Source organism: Lemur catta, chromosome 17, assembly GCF_020740605.2.
Source record: "Lemur catta isolate mLemCat1 chromosome 17, mLemCat1.pri, whole genome shotgun sequence".
NCBI classification, from domain to species: Eukaryota; Metazoa; Chordata; class Mammalia; order Primates; family Lemuridae; genus Lemur; species Lemur catta.
The window spans coordinates 8,088,943-8,112,056 of NC_059144.1; the positions used below are offsets into that span (position 1 = coordinate 8,088,943).

At 59.2% G+C, this 23,114-nt stretch overlaps 1 protein-coding gene across 3 annotated transcripts in view; it reads right to left on the bottom strand.

Annotated features, from left to right (window-relative positions):
- HTRA3 (HtrA serine peptidase 3) overlaps positions 1–15,389 on the bottom strand; it is a 31,241-nt gene extending 15,852 nt beyond the window's left edge. For all 3 annotated transcript variants that reach the window (XM_045528569.1, XM_045528571.1, XM_045528570.1), the window contains exons 1-2: positions 14,839–15,389; positions 2,622–2,721 (exon numbers count right to left, since the gene is read on the bottom strand). In XM_045528569.1, the coding sequence (XP_045384525.1) occupies positions 2,622–2,721; positions 14,839–15,223 (485 nt within the window). In that variant the 5' untranslated portion in view covers positions 15,224–15,389. The remainder of the gene's footprint in view (positions 1–2,621; positions 2,722–14,838) is intronic.
- Between the last annotated feature and the right edge of the window lie 7,725 nt (positions 15,390–23,114).

Consider the following 23,114-nt stretch of genomic DNA (forward strand, 5'->3'; position numbering starts at 1 on the left):
GAGAGAATGAATTTCTGCTCTTTCAGGCCACCTAGTCCTTGGTGCTTTGTTACAACGGCCCCGGGAATCTCCTGCAGTACAAAACTCTCAGGGCTCCACTTTACTGGAGGGGAAACTGAGGCTCAGAGGTGCTGAACTCCTTGCCTGGCAGGCAGGCAGGCAGAGGACAGGGCAGGGGTTTGTGCCCAGCAGCCTGGGCATCTGGCCCTCAGCCACCCCGCACGGTGACCACAGCGTCTGTCCACTCACATCCATGGCCAGGTTCCAACTCACCCGGCTCCCTGCGTGCCCCAGAGCGGGGCTGCAGCCGTGTTGCCCCAGGAGGCCTGGGGGGCCTGCCACGGCCCGGCCTGTGCAAGATCCGCAGAAAAGGCCGGAGGCAGCCCAGCAGCCCCCACCCCATTCCCGGAGCCTGGGTCGGGTGCCATAGCGGGGCTCCTGCACTCCATGAACATCTTGTCTCGTCTGCTTGGCCTCCCACCCACGCAGGGCACTGTGGCCCCCCCAGCCAGCTGCAGTCAGTCATCAGCCGGCTCGAGCCTGGGCCCTGGGGCCTTCCAGAAGGAGGCTGCACTTGTCCCCACCGCCAGGAAGGCCAGCAACATGCCACTTATAGCATGCATCAGTTATAATTTCCTCAATGACACGTCTCGGGCCAGAGGCCTGAGGGAAGGGCAGTGAGGGTCAGGTCTGGGGTCAGAGGGCCCTGGGCCAAAGTTCAGCTGGGCACTCAGCAGCCTGTGAGCCTGGCTGCCCTCCCAGGGGTGGGTGCCCCGGGGCAGCTGACACCAGGGGGCTCACGGCAAGTGTTCAGGGAGTGAACCTGTCATTCCCTCACTCCCCCCATTTGGTGAGTACAGCCTGCCCAGCAGGGCCAGAGATGGGGAGGGGCAGCGACAGCCAGGGCCACGGGCTTGGATGGGACGGCACAGCCCAGTGAGCAGGGCGTGTCCAAAGGCAGGGAGAGGGAGGCCCTTCCGACCGCCCACTGCCCCTGCCTGCCAGCCTGGGCCCTGCCCTCTGACCCAACCCGGACGGTGGGCTGGGGTCAGAGCCTCCTCATCCCAGCTACCTGCCTGCCGCCTCCACGCCCGGGCCGAGGGAGCAGGGAAGGTGGATGGAAGGAATGCTCTGACCTTGAAGAAGACCGTGGTGTTTACTTCCCTTTGGGGGGACTTGGGAAGAGCCCCCAGGATTCAATGTGATGGATCGGACAGTGGCCAGCTCGCAGAGAGCAGTGTCCTCTGGCAGCCCAGAAGCCCCCACGACACTGGGAGGCTGGGGGAGGACAGGGGACAGGGCAGGCTCTGCTGGGAGAGCAAAGGAGGCTGTGCCCGTCTGCAGGGAGCACTGCGGCCTCCACCAGCTGCAACGCGGCTTCCCTGCTGACCCCTCCCTGCGTTCACCCTTCATGCGGCCACTCGTGCACGGTGCACTCACTCACTCACTAATTCACTCACTCACTCACTCATTCACTCACTCATACACTCACTCACTCATTCACTCACTCACTCATACACTCACTCACTGACCCACTCACTCATTCACTCATTCATGCATACACTCACGCATTCATGCATACACTCACTCATTCACTCACTCACTCATACACTCACTCACTCACTGACCCACTCACTCATTCACTCACTCACTCATACACTCATTCACTCATTCATTCACTCACTCATGCATACACTCACTCACTCATTCACTCAGCCACTCACTCACTCATACACTCACTCACTCACTCATACACTCACTCACTGAGCCACTCACTCATTCACTCACTCACTCATTCAGTCACTCACTCATACACTCACTCACTTACTGAGCCACTCACTCATTCATTCACTCACTCATTCACTCACTGAGCCACTCACTCACTCACTCATTCACTCACTTATTCACTCACTCATACACTCACTCATTCACTCACTCACTGAGCCACTCACACACTCACTGAGCCACTCACTCACTCACTCATTCACTCACACACTCACTCATTCACACTCACACTCACTCACACACTCACTTGTCCCTCCCCTCGCCCATTCTGCCCCAGCCACACTGGCCTTGCTGCTTTGGCACCAAGCAGCCCCCTGCCGGGCATCCACCCGTTTGCTTCCTGGGTGTCTGCTCCAGGCTTAGCATGTGAGGCCCCTTAAGCCCCTGGCTCCCAGGAACTCAGCACCCACTCGCCCAGCCCACTGCACCCCTGCGCTTTGCACATAGCAGTGGCGCCTTCCCACCTCCCCAGACTGGTTCTTTGTGCTTTAGCACATGGCCCCGCTGGGATACGAACACACAGCAGGTGCCTGATACAACAGTGGGATGCATGAGTGAAGAACCGCAGCCACTGCCCGTGCGCACCTACTCGGGGCCCACAGCTCTGGAGGTGCGGACTCATGTGCTACTTCCCCAGAGGAGATCAAAGTCAGGCAGCCAACCTTCCCTAAGGGCACCGGGCAGCCAGGAGAGGAGAGCGAGGTTGGCCCAACCCCAGGCCCACTCTGGGTCCCATGCCCCAGGCTGCTAGAGTGGAGTCCAGTCTGAGCCCAGCAGACGGAGGGGGCGCTGGAGGACATTGGGGAGCAGGAGGGGCTGGAGGGGTCTCCACGCACCTCAGGAAGAGCTCTATGTGGACCACGGCCGGCGCGATCTTCTCCACCACGTCGGCGATGAAGTTGAACTTGTACCGCGGGCTGGTCAGCTGGTGGAGACCTGCACTGGCAGGAAGAACCAGGTGGGTCAGTGGGGCCCAAACACTGCCGGCTCCAGAAGCCATGCTCCAAGGGAGGGAGGGGGAAGCTCCACCTGGGACTCCTGCCTGGGTTCAGAGCCCCTGGGGCACCCCCACACAGCAGTGAGGTGACGCCCAGCCTAGGGAACCAACATGGTGAGCAGAGGCGTCCACATGCCACGCTTCCTCACCCCACCCCACCCCACTGCCAGCCCTGCCAGGAGGCTCAGAGAGGTCTCGTGTTTCAGCCACACCCTTGCACGAGAGACGGTCCCCTCTCCTCACAGGCAGTCCCCTCTGAACCCTGGGGTGTCCCTTCTGAGCTGACCTGGCCTGGCCGCAGTGTGCCCCATCCTGGGCCTATGGGGCTGCCAATTTCTGAGTCCCCAGGGCCCCACATCCGCGTCTAACTTGGCCACACCCCATTCCAACTTGTCAGGCAGTTCACGAGCTGGAACCTTCACGGGCTCAGATTTCTGCTGCCGTCAGCAGTGGGGCTGTGGCGGCCAGGACCACAGGCCTGAGGCGTGTGGGTGGCATGAGGCCCGCAGCCCCTTGTGCCGAGCCCTCCCGAACTCCCACCATCTGGAACCCGTGCTGCTCAGCATCGCTTGGGCTCCTGGGCTGCTTTACAGCTGTGTGGCCCCAGGCAAATCCCTTACCCTCTCTGGGTCTGACTCATTTGAAACAGGGGACTAACGCTGCCCCCGACCGGGGCATGGGAACTGGGTGTGGGCGTGACTGCACCCGCCCACGGGAGCAGAGCCCCGGCCCCTAGAGTCCAGCCCTGCACTGACAGTTCTCTTGAAGACCGCCGGGGCAGGGCGAGTCAGGATCTAGCGGAGATCTGGTCTTGCAGATCGCACAGAGGCACGGAGGTAACAAGCTGCAGGCAGCCGTGAGCACGGGGCCCAGGCCTACAACGTGCTCTGTGAACATTTGTGAGGCAAATGCAGTCCCCACAGACAGCCCAGTTCACATCCCCAATTCTCCACGGTGGCAGCCAGGGCAAGGACCTTGGCCTCCACTTTAAAGGTGGGGAAACTGAGGCTCAGTAAGACAAATCCTCTGGCCCAAGGCACAGCCAGCTGAGAAGCAGGACCTGCATGCGGCTGCGGGGCTCCTTCCTTAGCTGTTCCCACCTCCACCCTGTGGCTCCCACAAGGTGGCCACGACTAGCCCTTAAGCCTGAACTGGGACCCCCCACAGCTGGCTCAAGTGGTGTTGGGGGCTAAGGAGGGGCCACCTCTCCTCAGCTCCTGAGACGTCTGCCTCTCACCGGCCAGCGGGCACCTCGCACACAGGCCCCAGCCCGCTGTGGTCAGCCTGAGTCACAGGCTGCCTGTCCAGGGTGGCCAGGGCCTGGCTGGGGGACGCTGCCAGTGTGACGCTCCTCGGTGTGGCAGCCCCATGCCCAGGAACCCTCCTCTCAGGGTCTCAGGTTCAGAGGTCACATTAACAGCCCCCTGGGGCAGGGTCTACCCCATGTCCAGGGCTCTCCGTGCATAGGTTTATTTCCACACAGATTGCTGGCCCTCCCAAAACTGCTCAGACGGTGTCTGGCTCAGGGAGGGGAAACTGCCTGCGCAGCCCCAGGGGCTGAGCCCAGGCCCGTCCACTCTGCTCACAGCCCCTGGGAACTCAGGGTCGTCTTCTAGCCCCACCACTCAAGCAGAGAAAAGGGAAGCCAGCCACAGAAACTGCTGCCCCCTCAAGGTTTGGCTTTCCCACCAGAGGTTCCCAGACTGACAATCTGCATGACCCAGGGGACCCCAGAGGAACCCCCAGGCCCACGCCCTCCCCCCTCCAGCAGGGGAGGACCCGAGGGGTCAGCTGCTCCTCTGTGTTGCACAGAGCTCCCCATGCTGTGCAGGGGGAGAGGTGACTGGACACCAGCAGCCCCAGGTCAGGCCGGTGTCACCTCTCCCTGCTGTGGGACCTCTATCAGGCCACCTGTCCTCAAGCCTCTACTTGTCACCCACCTCCCTCTCTGTGCCTATTCCTGCGTCTCGCTTCCAAGGTGCTCAGCTGGTCCCTGGCCTGGCCCAAATGCACGTCCCCTAGGGAGCCCCCCAGCAGCCTTCTCCCAGTCGGACCAAGCTGTCCCTGCCCAGGGCTCCAACACCAGGCTCGCCCGCAGCGCTCACTCCACGTGGAGTTTATTCAAGCCACGTGTGCAGGTGCCTTCCGTGTGCCCACCAGGCCAGCCGCTGGAGACAAGTGGTCCAGCTGGGGCTGGGGGGCAGGCAAGTGACCAGGGTGGCACAGAGAGGAAGCCCAGGGGTGAGGTAGGGGGTCTGGAGGTGCCTCTGCTCCAGGGCTGGAAGAGTCCGCCAGGCAGGGGAACGGCACCCGGGAACCACGGCTGAGCCCGAGTCGGCTGTGATGGCAACTGCTGATCCACTGATTTGGCAGATGGGGGACCAGGCCTGGTGTGAACACACCAAAGGGGGAGGAAAGCGTCTCCCCTCCCCACAGAATTGACCAGAACCGGCTGCACCACTGGTGCCTTCACCCTGGACCTCAGAGAATCCAGCACCAGGGGCCAGATGCTCTCTGGGCACTGTCCCACCCAGCCCACTGGGCGACCCGGCCCGGGTCTCCCCACGGTGGGTGGCAGCGCTGTCCCCGGCCCCTCGGGCACGAGCTCTGCCTCACAGCCCGGGGAGCTGGGGGCTCAGCAGCCTCCCGGGGACAATCTTCTTCCTAGCGTGGTCTCTCCAGAGGTCACTTAAAATAGGTGACACTCGATTTTATGTGTGATGATTTTTTTTTAAAACCACTATAAAATATTCATAAGTAAAAGCCTGACAGGAAAACACATCAAAACACTACTACATGGTGCTCACTGGGGGCAGGGGTAAAGTGACCAGTGACTTTTTCTCTTTTTTCATGGACTTGTCAAATTTTCTAGCATAGGTAAATTATATACAGTAAATCTGAAAAAAAAAAAAAAAAAAAAAAAAAAAAAAAAAAAAAGAGAGATAAAACAGGGAAGAAAAACCAGCCTGGGGGAGGGGCCGCGGGGACGGCCGGGAGGTCAGAGTGAGGTGACAGAACCTCGGAGTGGCTCCCTTCGCAGCCCGGGCCGCCCCGAGACAGAGCCGCGCCGGCTTCACCCCACACAAGGCAGAGGCAGCACAGGGTGAGGCAGCCTCTGAGACTTTTCGGAAGGAAGGGAAGGAGGAAGTTCAAGGATGCTCTGCTGACTCTACCTGGCTCAGCACACAGTAGGTTTGCAGACACCCCCGGAAAGAAAGAGCATCGTTCATCCTGTTATCCAAGTCTCCAAGCAGCCCCACGAGAGCAAGTGGCCCATTTTACAGCCCAGGAAACTGAGGCTCGGAGGCGAAGATCACTCATGGGGGAGGCAGGCTGTCACCACCCCAGGTCAGCTGGACTTCGGGGTTGGAGTGACCCCAGGGCCTGGGACACTCCGGCAGGCCCTGTCCCTTTAAATCAGCCTGTGGGGGGCCAGGCCGGTGTCCCTTGAGCTCCTCCCCACTCAGATGAGTCACCCATGAGTCAGGGGAGGGCAGACTGGCTTCCCACTGCCTCTTTCCACATGAAAACCCTGGGCCCCCATGGCTGGGAAGCAGACTCTGTTTGTTTGGGGTTTTTTGACAACCCCCACCCCCACCCCATCCTCGAGCCAAAGCTCTGAAGTCAACAGTCTCAACCAGATTCAGCTGTGAACTTTTTTTTCCCCACCTTTTAAAATAAACTGTACTCTAAAGGCCCTGGGAGTCTTAGTCAGGGGGAACTTGACACAGCAGCGAAGGCCAGGTGTCCGGTGGCACCTTCTGGGAGAGGAAGGGGCAGAGCCAGCATAGAGGAAGACTGGGAGAAAAGCCAGCAGGGAGACAAGCCGGGTTTTGGGGCTCCACCTCCCACATTCCTGCCCAACAGGGCTTCCAGAAGTGCTGAAGGACAGTGGCAGGTCCTGAAGGAGGACTACACAGGGCTACCTTGTACCACCGCACAGGTTGTTCACTGCATGACTCTAGGACCATTATTGACAAAGATCACAACGTGGTCAGCTTCCCCTGGCATTGTGCAGTGTACAACCTGCCCAACTGTATGCATTAGTCCCTCCAGCAGATAATGGGCAGAGCCAGGCCTAAGACCCAGTTCTGTTCCTCTAACACTAAGATCACTGCCCCTTCTTTTATTGCCCCTGCTACCAGCAGACCCCTCGGTCGCCCAGTGGTCAGCTGTGAGCTAGGGATGGAGGAGCCATCAGTGGGTGCCCACCAGGTCCCAGGCTTTGCCAATCTGTTTGTAATGCTGGCCACAGTCTGCAGACCAGATGGCAGCCTCTTAGCAGGGTATTCAAGGCCCAGGCTGTCCTGGTCCCATTGACATCTGCAGCCGCGTGTACTCTCCCCTCTGCACCCCTGCTCTGGTTCCCTAAGCACACATGTGCCTAAATGTCACTGAGCCTTTGCACATGCAGTTCCTTTTCCAGGAATGCACTTCCCATCATCCCTCAAGGCCCAGGCCAACAGCACCTCCTCTGGGGAGCCCGCCCTGACTTTGCAGGCTTGGTGACCTATCTCTCCCTCCCAATGCTTGTCCCTCTGGACCATCCCCACGGCCCAGCACCCTTGAGCCGGGGCTGGCCTGGCCCACAGCAGGGGAGCGAGAGAGTGAATGATGAAGGAGGGAACGAATGTTCTCCAGAGACAGATGTGCGGCCCCAGCGGCCACCTTGACAGCTCCAGCCCCACCCTCCACAAGAACCAGACTCTGAAACCCCAGGAGCTGCCTCCAGGTCTAGTTAGTTCCCAGGGCAGCTCCCTGTGTTTTCCTTCCTCTTGAAAACTTGCCTGTCCCCGAGTGAACCATGACCCCCCGGCCAAGAACATCAGCTTCAGATCCAGCTGTGGCTCCCCGTGGGTGGATGCTGCTGCCTGCGACCCTCCAGCCCAGAGTCCTGTCCCAGGAACACAGGAAGGGGCGGGGCAGCAGCCCAGGCCTAGAGCAGCTCACTGCCTCCCCCCACGGCCACACCCAGCTGGCGGGCCAGCTGGGCTCTGCGAGTCTGTGATCTCATTGAATTCTTGCAGCAATTCTGCAAGGCAGGAACCGTTAGTCCATTTTACAGGCGAGGGAAACCAGGCTCAGAGAGACCATGCGACCTGCCCAAGGCACACAGCCGGGCCCCTCGACCCTTGACCGTGGGTACCCCACAACCCCGTTGCTGCTCCTTGGCCAATAGGACTGGCTGTCCATCCCCAGGAGAGCCCAGCCTTGCCCCATCCTTGGTTTCTGGCTGTGAAATTCCATGCCCGGCTGGGCTGCAGCCAACCCCACCGAGGAGGTCGTTCTACCAGCATCTGGCTTATGCTTTATGAAGAGGGGGCTGGTCCTCTTTCAGGGTCCCGAGGGCCACGCAGGGCTCTGCGCTGCCCACTGGGCCATCCAAGCCCGTGGCCCTCCTCTTAGAGGAAGCCTTCCCTGCCTTGACCAGGTCCAGTCAGTTGACTGCTCAGGGCTCAGGCTCCTCAGTGCTGACACGGGGACTGAGCAGGGCCAGTGACACCAGGGCTGGCACCAGGCAGCTCCTCTCCAAATGCCGCCTTCCAGCTCCTTCCCTGCCTTGACCACCTCTCCCTCACTCTGACAGCTCCATCTGTGTAAGTGCCCACATGCCAATATTTACATCCATTTGCACTAATGTCTCTTAGCCCTTACACCATGCAAAGCACTTTTAATTCATTATCTCATTGCCTGTCCAGTGATCCAGTGAGGAGGGTACCACTGTCATCACCATTCTGCACAGGTGAGGCAACTGAGAGCCCAGGAGACTCGTGGGGTCTTTCCATGGGAAGTGGCAGCGCTGGGACTCACCCCTGAGCAGCCAGACATGACGAACAGAGCTGGGTCTCAGTCCTGGCTCTGCCAGTTTTTTGCTAGAGGAGGGGTAATGCACACAGTTGGGAAGGTTGTAAACTGCACAACTCAAGGGAGTTGCCTGCTACCCCCTGCACTAGACCCGTGTTCAGGTTGGGGAACATACACACATGTCCTGGCCATGTTTTTGCTGCATCAAGAACAAGGGGTCTGTGATTTTATTCTATCTCAGCCACCACTCAACACCTTCATCAAAACTAAGCAGGGGGGTTACTGCTCGGGGTGCTCTGGATGGAAAGCCAGGGGTGCCCGGGCTCAGGGCAGAGCTGTCCCTCTCTACCTGAGTGACCTGTGGCACCGCCCTGCACCTTTTCTTATAAAAAGCCATGACAAAAATACCCAGACCACATGTTTAAGGCTTTGTAAGCCTGGAGCATAAGCCTAACGTGTCACCCTTGACCCTCATAAAACCTGGTGGCTTTTCTCTGTCAAAGCAGCCCTGGGCAGGAGGTGCAGCCCACCTGGCAGGACCCTCTGGCTTGCTGGCCAGCACCGGCCACTCCCTCCCCTGCACAGAACTCAGGCCTCCAGGAAGGCCCCGCAGAGCTCTGCTCGCCTCACCTCCCCCGAGCTCCCGGCAGCCTGGCGGCCTGGCGGCCTCTGTTCAGCCCCCAGTGGCCAGGTGGTCTCCTCTGGGTCCCCTTGGACGTGGACTTGAAGGAAGGGCGGCCTGAATCTGGGCTGGGCAGGGCGAGGCTCCACGGGCCTCGAACAGGAGGTTTCTGTCATCTGTCCCTCACAGCACGGGATCGGGATTTCCCAGGGGATCCGCTGGCCATGGTGATGGTGGGCGAGAAGCAGAGGCCTGACCGCGTGGAGCCTGCCAGCCACACCAGGAGCCTATGCTTGGTCCTGAGGGCAGCGGGAGGACTGGGCTCTCGGCAGGGGACCTCTGCGTCTCCTAAAGTCCCTAAGGGCCACTGGGCGGGGCTTCTGGGCAAGAAATCCCCAGGAAGACCTGCAGGAAGCTCCGCAGCACCTCCAGGTGTGGGGTCCGGGGCGGTGAGGGTGCATTTCCTAGGCAAGCCCTGGTGAGGACAGGGCGGCTGCACAGCATCCCGGGTCCTGAGCCCCTCTCTGGCCGGACGCCTGGCTCTCAGCGGCCTTGGCCAAGGCTCTGGGCTGCCAACGCAGCCAGCACTGAGGCGGCACAGTCCTCAAACCTCCAGATGCTGCAGCTCAGCCCTGCTGTCACAGGCGGGGCGGGGAGGGGTAGGGGAGGCGTCATCTTGCCTGGTTAGTCCTGAGTGCTGAATTCCAAGACATGTGCAGCCCCAGGAGGCTGCTAAGAGGATTAAAAATCAAAAGCCAACAAAACTCTTAAATAAATAAAACTGGACGATGCTGTCAGAACCTGCTTGGGGTTGCACAATAAAAGCTGATTATTAAAATGCCACATTGTAAACTGCCCAGGGCTCTGAATTCTGAGTTAATGGCACACTTGCAGGGCTATCTGTCTGCAGCTTAGCTGAGAGGCTGCAAGGTCACAGGGCGCTAGTTACATGCAAAGGGAAACCTCTTCCGAGTCAGACCTCTGACACATATTTGTCTCCCTCTTCACTGTCCCACTGACGGCGATTTGTCCACTCTGTGTGACAGCTCTGCCCTAGTGAGGAGAGGGGACTACGCAAGAGCTCCCTGGAGAAGGGGTGAGCCTCTGCTGCCGGAGGTGTGCAAGAAGAGCTGGGAGGGCTACAGGATGTTCACACACCACAGGGGCGGGCGACCCACGCATTTCACACCACCTACGGAGGCCAGGCCCCGGGCCAGGCCCCGCCCTGCGAGGCTCAGTCTGGGGAGCATGGCAATAACACAGACAAGTCAACAAACAACACAGGGGCTGGGAGGGGCCAGAGGACACCCCGGGGTGCGCTTGGGAGGCTGCCAAAAGGCTTGCAGGGATGGTGGCCAGGGAGGGCAGCTCAGGGGTGTCAGGCACCCAGCCCAGGGCAGGATGAGGAACCGACCATGTGAATGTGAGGGAAGGGAAACTCAGGCAGCGGGCACTGCATGTGCAAAGGCCCTGAGGTGGAAGAAGGCAGGCTTGGCTTGGCACAGAGATGAGAGGATGGCATGAGATGGCATCAGAGGGGCGGGCAGAGGCCTTGAGGGCCAAGGTAAGCATTGGGGCACCACTGGAAGGTGTCCTGCAGTCACGGGCAGGATGGATTGATCAAGGTCATCCTGGCTGCTGTGTGGAGAAGGGATGGAGTTGGTGAGGCCAGCGCTGCTGGGGCAAGGAAGAACCTGGGGACACTTCGAGGCTGAGCCAAGAGGACGCATGGTGACAGGAGGCAGCTATGCGGGGCAGCAGAGGCTCACAGGGGACAAAGGCTTTCACCCAAGCACCCCGGGTGGTCCTCTGGGTTGGGCTGGGAGGGGTGGAGTTAGGGACCAAGGCAAGTCACCAGGCAGCTGACACATGTCTCCAGCACAGGAGACACGGGCGGGAGACAGCCCTGAGTCATCTGCACCTCAGCAGTGTTTAAAGGCAGAGGAGGAGGTCCCCTCCCACCCAGGAGCCCCTCCCACCTGTAGAAGTCAGGAGGACAGGGGGAGAGGGGCAAAAGGTATGGACCCCCATGGCACGAAGAGGGAGACACAGATGGCCCCGAGAGGCCACGGTCCTCTCGCAGGACTTCCTTCCAGAAATGCCCCGAGTGGGCATCGCCTTACACGCCACCACGTGTAGACGTCACTAGCGACCTCTGGCTGGGCCCTGGGGAGGGTGAGCGGTGGGCACTGCCTGGGCCTCCGTGCAGGCTGAGGCTGGCTGAGCTGGAGCGGACCCCAGGCCTCGGGGGCCCTGTCCCGCCCCTGCAGAGGAAAGCCAGGGGCCCAAGAGAGCACGGCTTTCAAAGGCCCCAGACCAGGCCAGGCCTGGCCGTGTGACCTCAGACCCGTCACTTCACCCTTCCTGGACTCAGTCTGCAGGTCTGGGTGCCTGAGAAGGGACCCGACTTGCAGAGGGAGTTGAGATGCGCTGGCAAGAGGCCGGGCACCAGCAAGTCCCCCACACAGAGTGGATGCTGCACAAGCCCAGACCCGGGAGTCCGGGCTCCCTGTGCACCCGGCACCAGGGCCAGGGCTACACGGCACCCACAACGTGTGTGTCACCCGTGGAGTTGGGCAGCAGCCCCAAGGAACCCGTGTAAAGACAGGCAGCCGGCTGGCGTCAGATTCAAGGTCACAGTATCTGGGACCCCATCCAGCCCTCCTTCCTGCACCTGTGGCCCCCCCCCCTCAGGCGCAGCTCCCCACTGTCTCCCTGGCCCTTCAGGCTCTGGTGGCAGCCGGGGCTCTCAGGATCCTGTGCACCCACGTCTGCTCTGCCCGTGCCCTCCCCGCCCTCCCGGCTCTGCCCAGGGAGCTCCCACTCATGTTCCCCAGCCCAGCACCGAGCACCTCCTCCGGGAGCCCGCCCTGACCTTGCACAGGGAGGCAGGGTGGCAGCAGTCCCAGCTGCGGTAACAGCTTATGAAATGAGGCAGAGCTGCTCCTGGTCACTCCCCAGGAGCCAGGCATGTGTCCATGTGCCTTGAACAGCCTCCCCCTGGGTACTGCTGTCCCCTGATTTCATAGATGAGGAAACTGAGGGTAACTGAGTAGCCCAGCTGACATCACCTGATTGGTAAGAGGTGCGCTGGGGCTGCAGGTCTGGGAGCACGGAGCCCACAGCCAAGACCTCCATGCTCATAGCCACGTCCTGCGTTTCCGAGCTACTGCTGCACCTGGCTGTGGCCATCACCTGTTTTCCTCTTCTCGGCCTCCCTGTGTCTCTCCGATGCTCTGTCAGTCTTGAGGGCACAGGCAGGGGCTGCTTCATTGCTGTGCCCCTGTCGCCAGCCCAGGGCCAGCCAGGCACACAGAGAAGGTGATTGTGGACTTCCTCTGCCGGTGAGTGTTGCACCTCCAACCTTCCTGTCTGCCTCTGGGCCCTGGGACTGGGGAGGCCCCTCCCACCCCCGGCACAGCCAGACTGCAGGGGACAGGCCTCAAGGCCGAGACGGGCACACCAGGACCAAGCCCCAGACTGGACAGGCTACCACAAGGTGCAGCAGGCACTCATTAAGTTATGACGCCCATTGCTGAGTCCTTGAGCCGCGCCGTGCTCTCCAGCCCTCAGTCTCTGACCTCGTCACCCTCACTCCTGCTATGGTTTGAAAGCGGCCCCTCCAAAATGCAGGTGTCGGCTGGGTGCGGTGGCTCACGCCTGTAATCCTAGCACTCTGGGAGGCCGAGGCGGGTGGATCGCTTGAGGTCAGGAGTTCAAGACCAGCCTGAGCAAGAGCGAGACCCTGTCTCTACTAAAAATATTAAGAAATGATCTGGACAGCTAAAAATATATAGAAAAAATTAGCCGGGCATGGTGGCACATGTCTGTAGTCCCAGCTACTCGGGAGGCTGAGGCAGGAGGATGGCTTGAGCCCAGGAGTTTGAGTTTGCTGTGAGCTAGGCTGACGCCACGGCACTCACTCTAGCTCCGGCAAGAGAGGGAGATTCTGTCTCAAAAAAACAAAACAAACAAAATACAGGTGTCACCGATGTGACGATGTTGAAAGATGGGCCCTGGGAAGAGATTGGGCCATTCGGGCTCCTCCCCTCGCAGATGGGATTAAGGCCCCAATAGGACGGGCTTCACACAGCATTTGGCCTTCTTTGGCGCTTGTCCTTCTGCCACGTGAGGCCTGCGGGCACCTTGATCTTGGACTTCCCAGACTCCAGAACCGTGAGAAATAAACTTCCGTCCTTTCTAAGTTACCCAGTCTCAGGGAATCTGTTGTAGCAGCACAAACGGACTGAGACCCTCCCATAAACCCCCTGGCTGGCTCTCCCACACAATCATGCAGCATCGCATAGGATGCCCCACAGCCACAGGGAGCCGGGGCAGGCCTTGTGTGCTGCCAGAAAAGAGGAGCTCTGCTGAAAATCTCAGGAAAACCTGGGTTTTATCATTGGAGACAACTGCAGGTTTCCTCTGCTCCTCTGACGGACCAACCTATGAATCCCCACTACGGGGACAGTGTTCTGTTTCCCACCCCTTTGGGCCACAGGACCCTAACTGTGGGAAGCTTCGACCTACAGTGTCAAGTCTGAGCCCACTGGCATGACACTTACGGCCACTTATCGTCCGGTCTCTGCTGACCTGCCCAGCCTCGGGTGTCACTCCTGCCCCCACCCCCACCTAATCCCACACCAGCTGCTCAGAGCGACCCACTCTTCTCAACACAGCAAAGCCCATATGCGTTTGCCCATGCTGTTCCCTCTTCCCAGAATGCCTTTCCCGATTGCTGCTGGAAAACTTGTCCTCACCTTCAAGATGCAGCCTGGATGTCCCTCTGGAGGCATCCCAGGCACCCTGGGCACTTGATGCTCCCCATGGTGTTCCCAGGGCTCCGTGGAGCCTGTCTTGGTGGCCACTGCGTGTCCGCCCCGCTATCTGTGCACGGGATATGAGGGGCCTGACTCATATCCAGGAACCCGGGGCCCCGCACTGGGCATAAGGCAGCATCTGTCCGACCGACAGCAGAGTCTGCCTTCCTGAGAGGGCCCCCAAACAAGGAAAGGAACAGCAAGGTTTTCTAGCATTTTCCTCCATGCACAGAGTCAGCCTGCATGGCAAGATGCAACCTAGAACCAACTGCAGGTCAGGAAGGCTGTTCTCGGGTCTCAAGAGACTGAGGCATTTTCTACCCCCAACAGACTGTCCCTGTGGCACCCTAAGTAGTCCAGGGACCCACACAGTCACTCTTCCCCAACAGTTCCCTGCAGACATGCATTTTAACCGCAGAAAGAAAACACTGGTGTGGTCCAAGAGAGCATACCCTCTGGAGATTGAAGGCCAGGAAAGATTGCTTTTCACCCAGTACCCTGACGGGGCAGGGACATGAGGCCCAGGGGAGACGGTTGCAGCAGACACAGATGCTGGAGAAATACAGATGAGGCCCTTCAGGGTGGTCAGGAGACCACTGGGTTTCACTTTTGACTCTAATTCTGTGACCTTGTGGACAGCGGTTCACTTTTCTGGGCCTCAGTTTCCTCACCTGGAAGACCAAGAGCTGCTTAGAGATATCTAAAGGGCTGTCCAGTTGTGCCCAGGGAGTGGGGACCTCAGCTTGGCCCTAACTCTGAGCCTCAGTTTCCCCAGGAGAAGGCTTCTGTCCTCCCCGCTGAGAGCTTACCCGATGGGCAGGCACCCTTCTGCAGCTGGCGCACGGGCGTCCCGGAGAGCTGCAGCGCGCGGCGGCTGGCCGCCTGCAGCGCGCACACGTTGGCATAGGTGTGCCCGTCTGTGCCGCACACGGCGTGCGCCCAGCGACAGCGGCACACGCCGCGCGCGCACTCCAGGCTCTCCCCGCAGGGCGAGTCGAGGGGGCGGCCGCAGGGCTCGCCCTCGCCGGCGGCGCACACCAGACAGCAGTTGCAGAGGTCTGGCACGTAGCCGCCGGGGCACCGGGGGCTCGGACACCGCGACACGTCGCAGCGCGCGGGGCACGGCGCCGCCGGGGGCTCCCGGGCCAGCGCCAGGGCGGCCAGCGCGGCCAGGAGCAGCGCCCGCGCCTGCATGGCGGTCGGGCCGGCGGCGGGCGGCGGCAAGGGGACCGGCCGGGAGCCGGCGGGGACACCGAGGCCGCGCGGGGCCGGGAGCCTACGGAGGAGGCTCAGGCGCGTGGGCGTCGGGACCGCAGGGGCATGCCTGGGGGTCGGGGGACCCGGGCACGGGGGAGGCGGAGGCGCCTGGTCCCTCTTCTGGACACACGGTCTGCTGGCGCCGGCCCAGCGCATTTAAAGGCGACTGGCGACCCGCCCTGCTGGAAGAAAGCGGAGTCCCCTCCTCCTGCCCCGCCCCGTCCCCAACAGGCCCCCGCCCCACTGGGCTCCGGGCTCAGTCCCGCCTGGTCTGGGAAGCGGCCGGCACAGACGGTGTTCCCTGCCCAGACCCCGCGGCGCATGCCTTAGGACCCCCAGTCCTCCTAGAACCGATCAAGGCCAGACTCTACTCCCAGCTCCCGCCTCCACCCCAGGGGAGTTGACAGCGCTTTCTGACTTCCTAGCGTTGTTGGAACAACAGCCCGGAGTTGGTGGCTGAGGGATGGTTCTGGGCCTTCCGTGCTTGGACACAGCCCTGTGGGAACAGGTGTTTCCATTCTCACTAGTCCTCACAGTCTCTGAAGGACCCCCCACAGTCCCTGGGCCTGCCACCAGGGCTTGGAGTCTGGTGACAGTGACATCAAGTGATGAGTCAGAGGAGAGAGCAGACCCTCCAGAACAGCACAGGGTCACACGGGGATGAGTCTCCTAAAGCAGAGCCAGCGAAACCTGTGAAGCAGTGAATCCTGATGTGCTAATCCACAGGCTGCTTTGTTAGGTGTTAAATAACAAGATCCCCTGAGGTTTCCCAGCACCTGCAGTGAGTGCAGAGAGCCCTGAGCAGCCCTTTGTGTTCCCTGGGGGTCAGAGCCACAGGCCCCGCTCTGGCTGGGCTGCCTGCACCACTGAAGGAGTAAGTGCTGGACTCCAGCTGCAGTTGCTGTCGAAAACAAAGATTTTTTTTCATTCCAGTACACAGACACCTAGGCTAGGAACTGGGGGGCCCCCTCTGGCCCAGAGGAGGGGGCAGCTGGGGTAAAGGGTCTGGAGGGTGGGGAGGGGAAGCAGGTCTGATCCGCAGGGCCCTGGTGTCCAGAGGGCCTGGGCACTGCCGAAGGGTCAAGCCGGGGAGTGGCCCTGTCAGACAGGTGTGTCTGGGGAGGTCAGAGGAGGCAGGAGGTGGGGACCTCAGGTGTGAGCACCCATGGGGCCCAGAGAGCACCTGGAGTTGAAGGGCCATGAGGGGTGGGAGATGGGGAGTGAAGGGGGCTGCGGCATCCCCTGCTAAAAGGCCCTTTGACAAAGGGCTACAGGACCTGCATTTTGCCTTTAAAAACTTTTTAAAGTGCATTTTGCTTTGAAGACGTGGAGAATTTCAGGCCATTTCTCGAAACAACCCAGAATGCCAGGGGTTGGGGACCCCAGGGCTGGTCTGGACTGGGCCCACCTCAGCCCTGACCAGTGCTCCTGGCTCACATCTCTGCAGGGTGGGCTCAGGCCTGAGGGGCAGGGGAGCTGTTCACATGTCCAAGACACCTGCCCCTGCAGTGTGCCTGGGTGGGGCAGGCTCCCTGGGGGGCCCGTGTCATCCTACAGACACCCAGCCCTGAAAGTCAACACATTTCCGTCTCTGGATTCTCCAGGGCACAGAAAATCAGAGATCCAGGAAGGGCCAGAGCTTTGATTTCTAAACCCTTCATGTACAGATAGGGAAACTGAGTCTCAGAGAGGGTTGAGGACCGGTAGCTGCTGCAGACCAGTTTGCACAGCCCACTACAGTCTACGTGACAGTAACTGCTGATTCCGGGGCTGTGAGGCAGTTCAGGTGCACTGCACACATGACTCGACTCAATATTCACTATGGCCTTGAGAGAGGGGTGTTGTGACCCATAGAATAAGGCTGGGGGGGTAGAAGGTCAGAGTGCACGGCAGGTTGGCCTCAGATCCAGGTCCACCTGCAGGTCACATCTGTGCTCCTCTCTCAAGACCATGCTACCCCCAACAGCCACCTGATTTGATTTGTACAACCCCTTTGCCAAGGGGATTTAGTCTCCTTGTACAGAAGGGAAAGTGAGGCCCAGAGTGAAAGGATACGTATGCAGTTTCCCTTCTCTACTCCACAGCCAGGATGCAGTCCCCTGGGGTGGCCTTGGTCTTTCCCTGGAAGGGGCAGGCCGGGCTCACTGAGGCACAGTGACCATGGCTGGTGCAGGCCCAGCACCCATCTCAGGAGAGAACCTTTGCAGATGGCAGGGCCAGCGGCGCCCTCTGCCGTCCTCGCCCCGTACAGCCTCATGCCTAGCAGACGGGACACCTCAGGGGCCCCCTTCCCAGCCTGGCGGAGCTGCTGCCCCACCCTCCCAAATCCAGCTCCCCCACCCTCCCAAATCTCTCCCTAGTCTCTCCTGGAGCCTCTGCCCCTGGAGGCCAGCGGCGCTCGAAGGCCTGGGGGCCCCTGGGCAGTGCTCTAGGGAGGTGGGAGCCCTCTGACTCTCTGGACTTCCAGGGACACAAGGTGCACAACCCCCTGCGGTCGGTCCAGGGTGCAGGCACTGGGCCAGCCCGCTCTCTCGTGCTATCTCAGCCCACTCTCCAACAACGCTGGGAGGCGCCCTTAATTCACATAGAGCCATCCTGCATTTATTTACATTACCCCAGCTCCAATGCTGAAAGTTCTTCACAAACAAGAATAAGACGAACTGTCACCTATGCTGAATGGAATGGAACCAACTCCCTCCAGCTGGGCCTCCTGCCAGGTCCCCTCGTGCCCTGGACCCCAAGGCCCCATCCATCCCTCTGCCTCTGCCCAGGGCCAGACAGGGTGCCAGGCCTGGGCCTCCAGGCGAGCTCTCCGGCTGCAGCCAGGCCTTGCCCTTCGCCCTGGCTCTGGCCTGAGCCGGGCTTCTCATCAGATGAGGTCAGAGCTCACATCACTCAGGGACCTTGCAGACCCTCGAGGGCCGACCTCAGCCTGCATTAAGACTCATCAGCCCCTGAGAGTAGCTGACTCAGAGGGTGGGCCCTGCTCAGACTAGGGTGGGGGGCTGTGACGTGGGACACACTTTCTGCAGCCCCCTCCCCTGACACTCCCAACACTGGGGCCAGCTTTGCCCCTCCTCAGGGTGTTTCTGTCAGCTCTGGGAACAACCCCACTAGGGGGATGGTATTAGACCCATTGCATGGACATGGGAAACTGAGCCAGGAGAGCTTACATGACTTGCCAAGGCCCCTAAAGTCATTAGGTGATGGACCCAGGATTAGAAAACAGTTGGGTCTGACCCCAAAGTGTATGTTCTTTCCCCAGTACCACACTGCTGTTCCAACCCATTTTATGGAAGGAAAAACTGAGGCCCAAGAAAGGGAAGCAGGTTGCTGAGACAACCTGGCTAATTGCCACGTTGAGGGAGCCTCTACTGTGCATTATGCACCTGTCCTGTACAGCCACCTCTGGAGAAGGTATTCATCATTTAACAGATGAAGAAAGCAAGGCACAGAGAGGTTCAATCATATGTCCAAGGCCACACAGCGAGTGAGCTGCAGAATCGGATTGGAACCCAGGCAGGAGGATTCATGCAAAAGCTGGTTTGGAACCGGCTGAGGTTCCCATGAGGAGAGCTGAGAGCAGACAGAGGGCCCGGGATCAGCCCTGGCTGATGAAATGAGGGACCAAGCTGCCGGCCGAGCAGGGGTCCATCTTTTTCCCTTCTTATAAGACAATGCTCCTTGGCTTTCACTATCTTCAGCCCAAACCCTTCTTGGGAATCACCCTGACCCCACCCAGCCCCCACGGGAGGAGTAGCACTGAACCTCCTCCTGGACCAGAGTGAGCTCTCCCCTGCTGGGAGGGGACTTCCTGTCCAGCAAGGCGGCCACCCAGGCCAGCCAGTCCCTCCTACCTGGAGGATGGTGCCGCTGTCCTGCATGCCACGCGGCCTCCGTCCACTCTCTGAGGAGCCGCTAGCCCGGCAGCATCTGAGGCCCTTCATGCTCCTGGCAGGAGCTGGGGGTGGGTTGGGGGCCTGCACAGTTGCTCTGGCCACCCCGGCTGTCAGGAATAGGGAAGCTTGTCAGGGAGGTGGGCTGGGGTCTGGAGCCTTCCCCCCACCCCAGGCCACACTGCTCTTCAGTGGGGGCAGGGCCCCCTGAGCCGTGTTCGCAGGGTCTCAGGGGCCTGGGGGACTGCAGACGGGCCGGGAAGGTGGTGCTTCAACACTGACAGGCAAGGAGGCCGCCTGTGACCCTCTGGGGCTCCCCTCAAAGTTTTAATGCTGCTTGTGGGGAACACGCCGCCCCCTCCACAGTGCAAATGCCAAGCCTTCAAGCCACGTCCAGTGCAGCTTAATCCTGTGACCAGTCCCATGTCACAGGGAAGGATGCTGAGGTTCAGAGAGGTGAAGCAACTGCCCCAGGCCCCACAGGCAGAGGCAGCAGACCTGGGCCCAGCCTCCAGACCCCTGGGTTTGCGGGGCAAGCAAAGCGAGGTGCCCAGTTGGAGGCTGGGGTCACATGGTCACAAGGATGAGGTGCTTGGGGCTGGAGGGGACTACAGAGGGCATTTCACTCCATGCCCCATGAGAGGCTGGAGGGCCCATGAACATCCTCCCAATGGGCTTGCACACCTGCAGTGATGGGGAGCTCCCTCCCGTGTTTCTCCTGCCACACTGGGCCACCTCTGTCTCTCAGCCTGGGCCCGGGGCAGGTCCTCCTGGTGGCCCCCCGCATGGCCACATCAAGCTCCGGAGGAAGCTCCTGGGGCCTTCCTAGAACAACTTTCCACTTTCCCAGCCCATAGGAGCCTGGTTCAGGAAATCCTTGGGATTGAACCCAGCTCTATTCAAGGGTGGACTCTGCTGATCTGTCAGCATACCTGCCCTCCTTCCACAGGGATGGCTCCTTTAAGGAATGAGAGCCAATTCCACCTAAGGAGACATTTGTTGGCGCTGTCTAGAGAGATGTTTCCTTCTCCTGCCCAGACAGACTCTTTCTTTCCCTCAGCATGAGAACCAGGAGCAGCTGAGACCGGAAGTCATCTGATGACCTTGAGGGGAGAGTTTGCCTGGGTGTGGAGCCACCTGAAGAGTGGAACTGAAAAGAGAAAGCAGCCGGATCTTGAGCCTGGATCATGCTGTGCCTGAAGCTGTTATTCCTTGATTGACCCTGCAAATCCCCTGTAACGTCGAAGTCAGCTTGAGTTGGATTTCCTGTGGCTACCTGAAATTTAGACTGCGTACAGGGGGACTGTGCCCGGCCAAACCCTGACAATAAACATAGATTCATGAGGAAGTCTTGGCCGGGAGTTTTGAGGGGCACCTGCTGCTTGTAGAGTGCCTGCTATGCCCTGGGAACTGTCACTGTACACCTATGTGAGTGTCCCCATTTTACAGGTGAGGTCACTGAGACTAAGAAGAGTGAAGTGACTCGCCGAAGGCCACACACCTGCTGCACGTGCCCTACAGCCCAGAGCCTTGCCACCCAGGACAGCCAGAACTGGGGAGGCCACAGGGCATTCTGAGGCCTGGTACGGCTTCCAGGGGGAGCTCCCCCAGCTCCCACCTTACTGGGGAGCCCACTCTGCCCTGCCAGCCTGGCCAGCCCCCTGGTACTCTCTGGGCAGCATGTGTCGGGAAGCCTCTGGGGGGCACTGGGTGTCCCTGCAGAGGCCCCGCCATGGCTGAGGCCGTGCTTTGGGGGGAACACGTGGTTTGACGGGCTCTGCTGCACACCAGGCCCTGAACTGGGAGTCCCAGTTCTGCCAGCTTCACGGTGCAGCTGGCTCCAAACCACGAGGGGTCAGCCTCAGCCACGTCCAGCTGTGTGATGTTGTTGGTGCCCATTCACCACCGGGACCCTCAGTTTCCTCCTCCTCAAAATTGGCCCGTGCAGCCCCTGCCCTGCCGTGCATTGTGTCTCTCTCAACTGCCGCCAGGCAACTACTGACCAGGACGTGAAGAGCCGGGGCCCACCCACCGCCTCTCAGCCCCAAATGCCACACACCAGCACCCTCAGGGTGAAATGCCCTCAGCTCACATCCCCGTGGACCATGGCCTCCTTCTGAAACACACAGCCCTGCACCCTTCTGTCACCCACTCCCCTGCCCCAGCCCTCCCCGCCCTCCCAAGCCCTGGGAGTCAGCCCCACCCTCACCTTACTGACCCCCAGAGGAAGCTGTTCCCGGGTCCCCACCGCAGGGACTTCCTCCTCCCTGGGCTCCCAGGCCCAGCTCCAGCTTGCCAGGAGCTGCCCCAACCCCAAATCCCCATTTCCAACACAGTCCCCTCCCGAGTTTTAAAAATACAACAGTTCTTTTGAGACAAAATTCATATACCATATAATTCATCCTTTTATATGTATCATTCAGTAGTTTTTAGTACATCCACAGATAAATGCAACCATCACTACAATTAGCTTTAAAACCTTTCCATCACTCCAGAAAGAAATTCCACAGCCATTATCAGCTCCATGTCTACTCCCTATTCCCCTCGTCCAGCCCCAGTGGCCACTAGTCTACTTTCTTCTGTCTCTGTGGATTTGCCTGTAACAAACTTTGCATATAAATGGAATCTTACATGTGGTCATTGTGTGTCCGGCTTCTTTCACTTAGCATAATGTCTTGGAGTTTCATCCATGCGGTAGCAGGTGTCAGCCCTTCATTCCTTTCTGTGGCTAAATAACATTGCATTGGTCCAAAATGGATAGAGCATGTTTTGTTCATCCATTCATCCATTAATGAACTTTGGGGTTGTTTCCACTTTTTGGCTATTATGAATAACGTTGCTATTCATAATACAAGTTTTCATGTGAACATTATGTTTTCAACTCTCTTGAGCACACACCTAGGAGCGGAACTGCTGGGTCATGCGGTCACTCAGTGTTTAACCATCTGAGGAGCTGCCAAGCTATTTTCCAAAATGGCCGAACAATTTTGCAACACATGAGGGTCTGATTTGTCTACACTCGGGCTATCTCTTGGTGTTTTCCATTAAAATAAACTATTATTCGAGCCATCCTTGTGGATATGAGGAGGTGTCTCGTGGTTTTGATTTGCGTTTCCCTAATGGCTAGTGAAGGTGAGCGTCCTTCCCCTGTTGACTGGCTCTTGCACGTCTGTCTGGGAGAGATGTCTGTTCGGATCCTTTGCCTGTTTAAATTGGGTTACTTGTCTTTTTATTATTGGGCTGTAAGAGTTCTTTATATATTCTGGATCAAAGCCCCTAAACAAATTGATACGGTTTGGCTGTCTGTCCCCACCAAATCTCATGTTGAAGTTTGATTCCCAGTGTTGAAGGTGGGGCCTGGTGGGAGGTGTTTGGGTCACGGGGGTGGAGCCCCAGAAGTGTCTTGGTGCCCTCCCCTCCGTGAGTGAGTTCTTGCTCTATTGGTTCACACAAGAGCTGGTTGTTTGAAGGAGCCTGGCACCCCCTCCTCCCTATCTCGCTCCCTCTCGCGCCCCCTCCACTTCTGCCTGGACTGGGAGCGCCCTGCTGCCCTCACCAGCAGCAGATGCTGGTGCGATGCTTCGTGTGCAGCCTGCAGAACTGTGGGCCAAATAAACCTCTTCTCTTTATAAATTATCCAGTTTCAGGCGTGTTCCTTATAGCAACACAAATGGACTAAGACACAAACATATGAATTGCAACATTTTCTCCCATTCTGCTGGTAGCCTTTGAAGCACAAAAGCTTAATTTTGATGGAGTACAGTTTATCTAGTTTTTCTTTTGTTGCTTGCACTTTTGATGTCACATCTAAGAAGGCTTTGCCCAAGCCAAAGTCACAAAGATTTAATCCTATGTTTTCTTCTGAGAGATTTATAAATTTAGCTCATACATTTAGGGCTAAGAGCCATTCTGAGTTAATATCTGTGCATGGT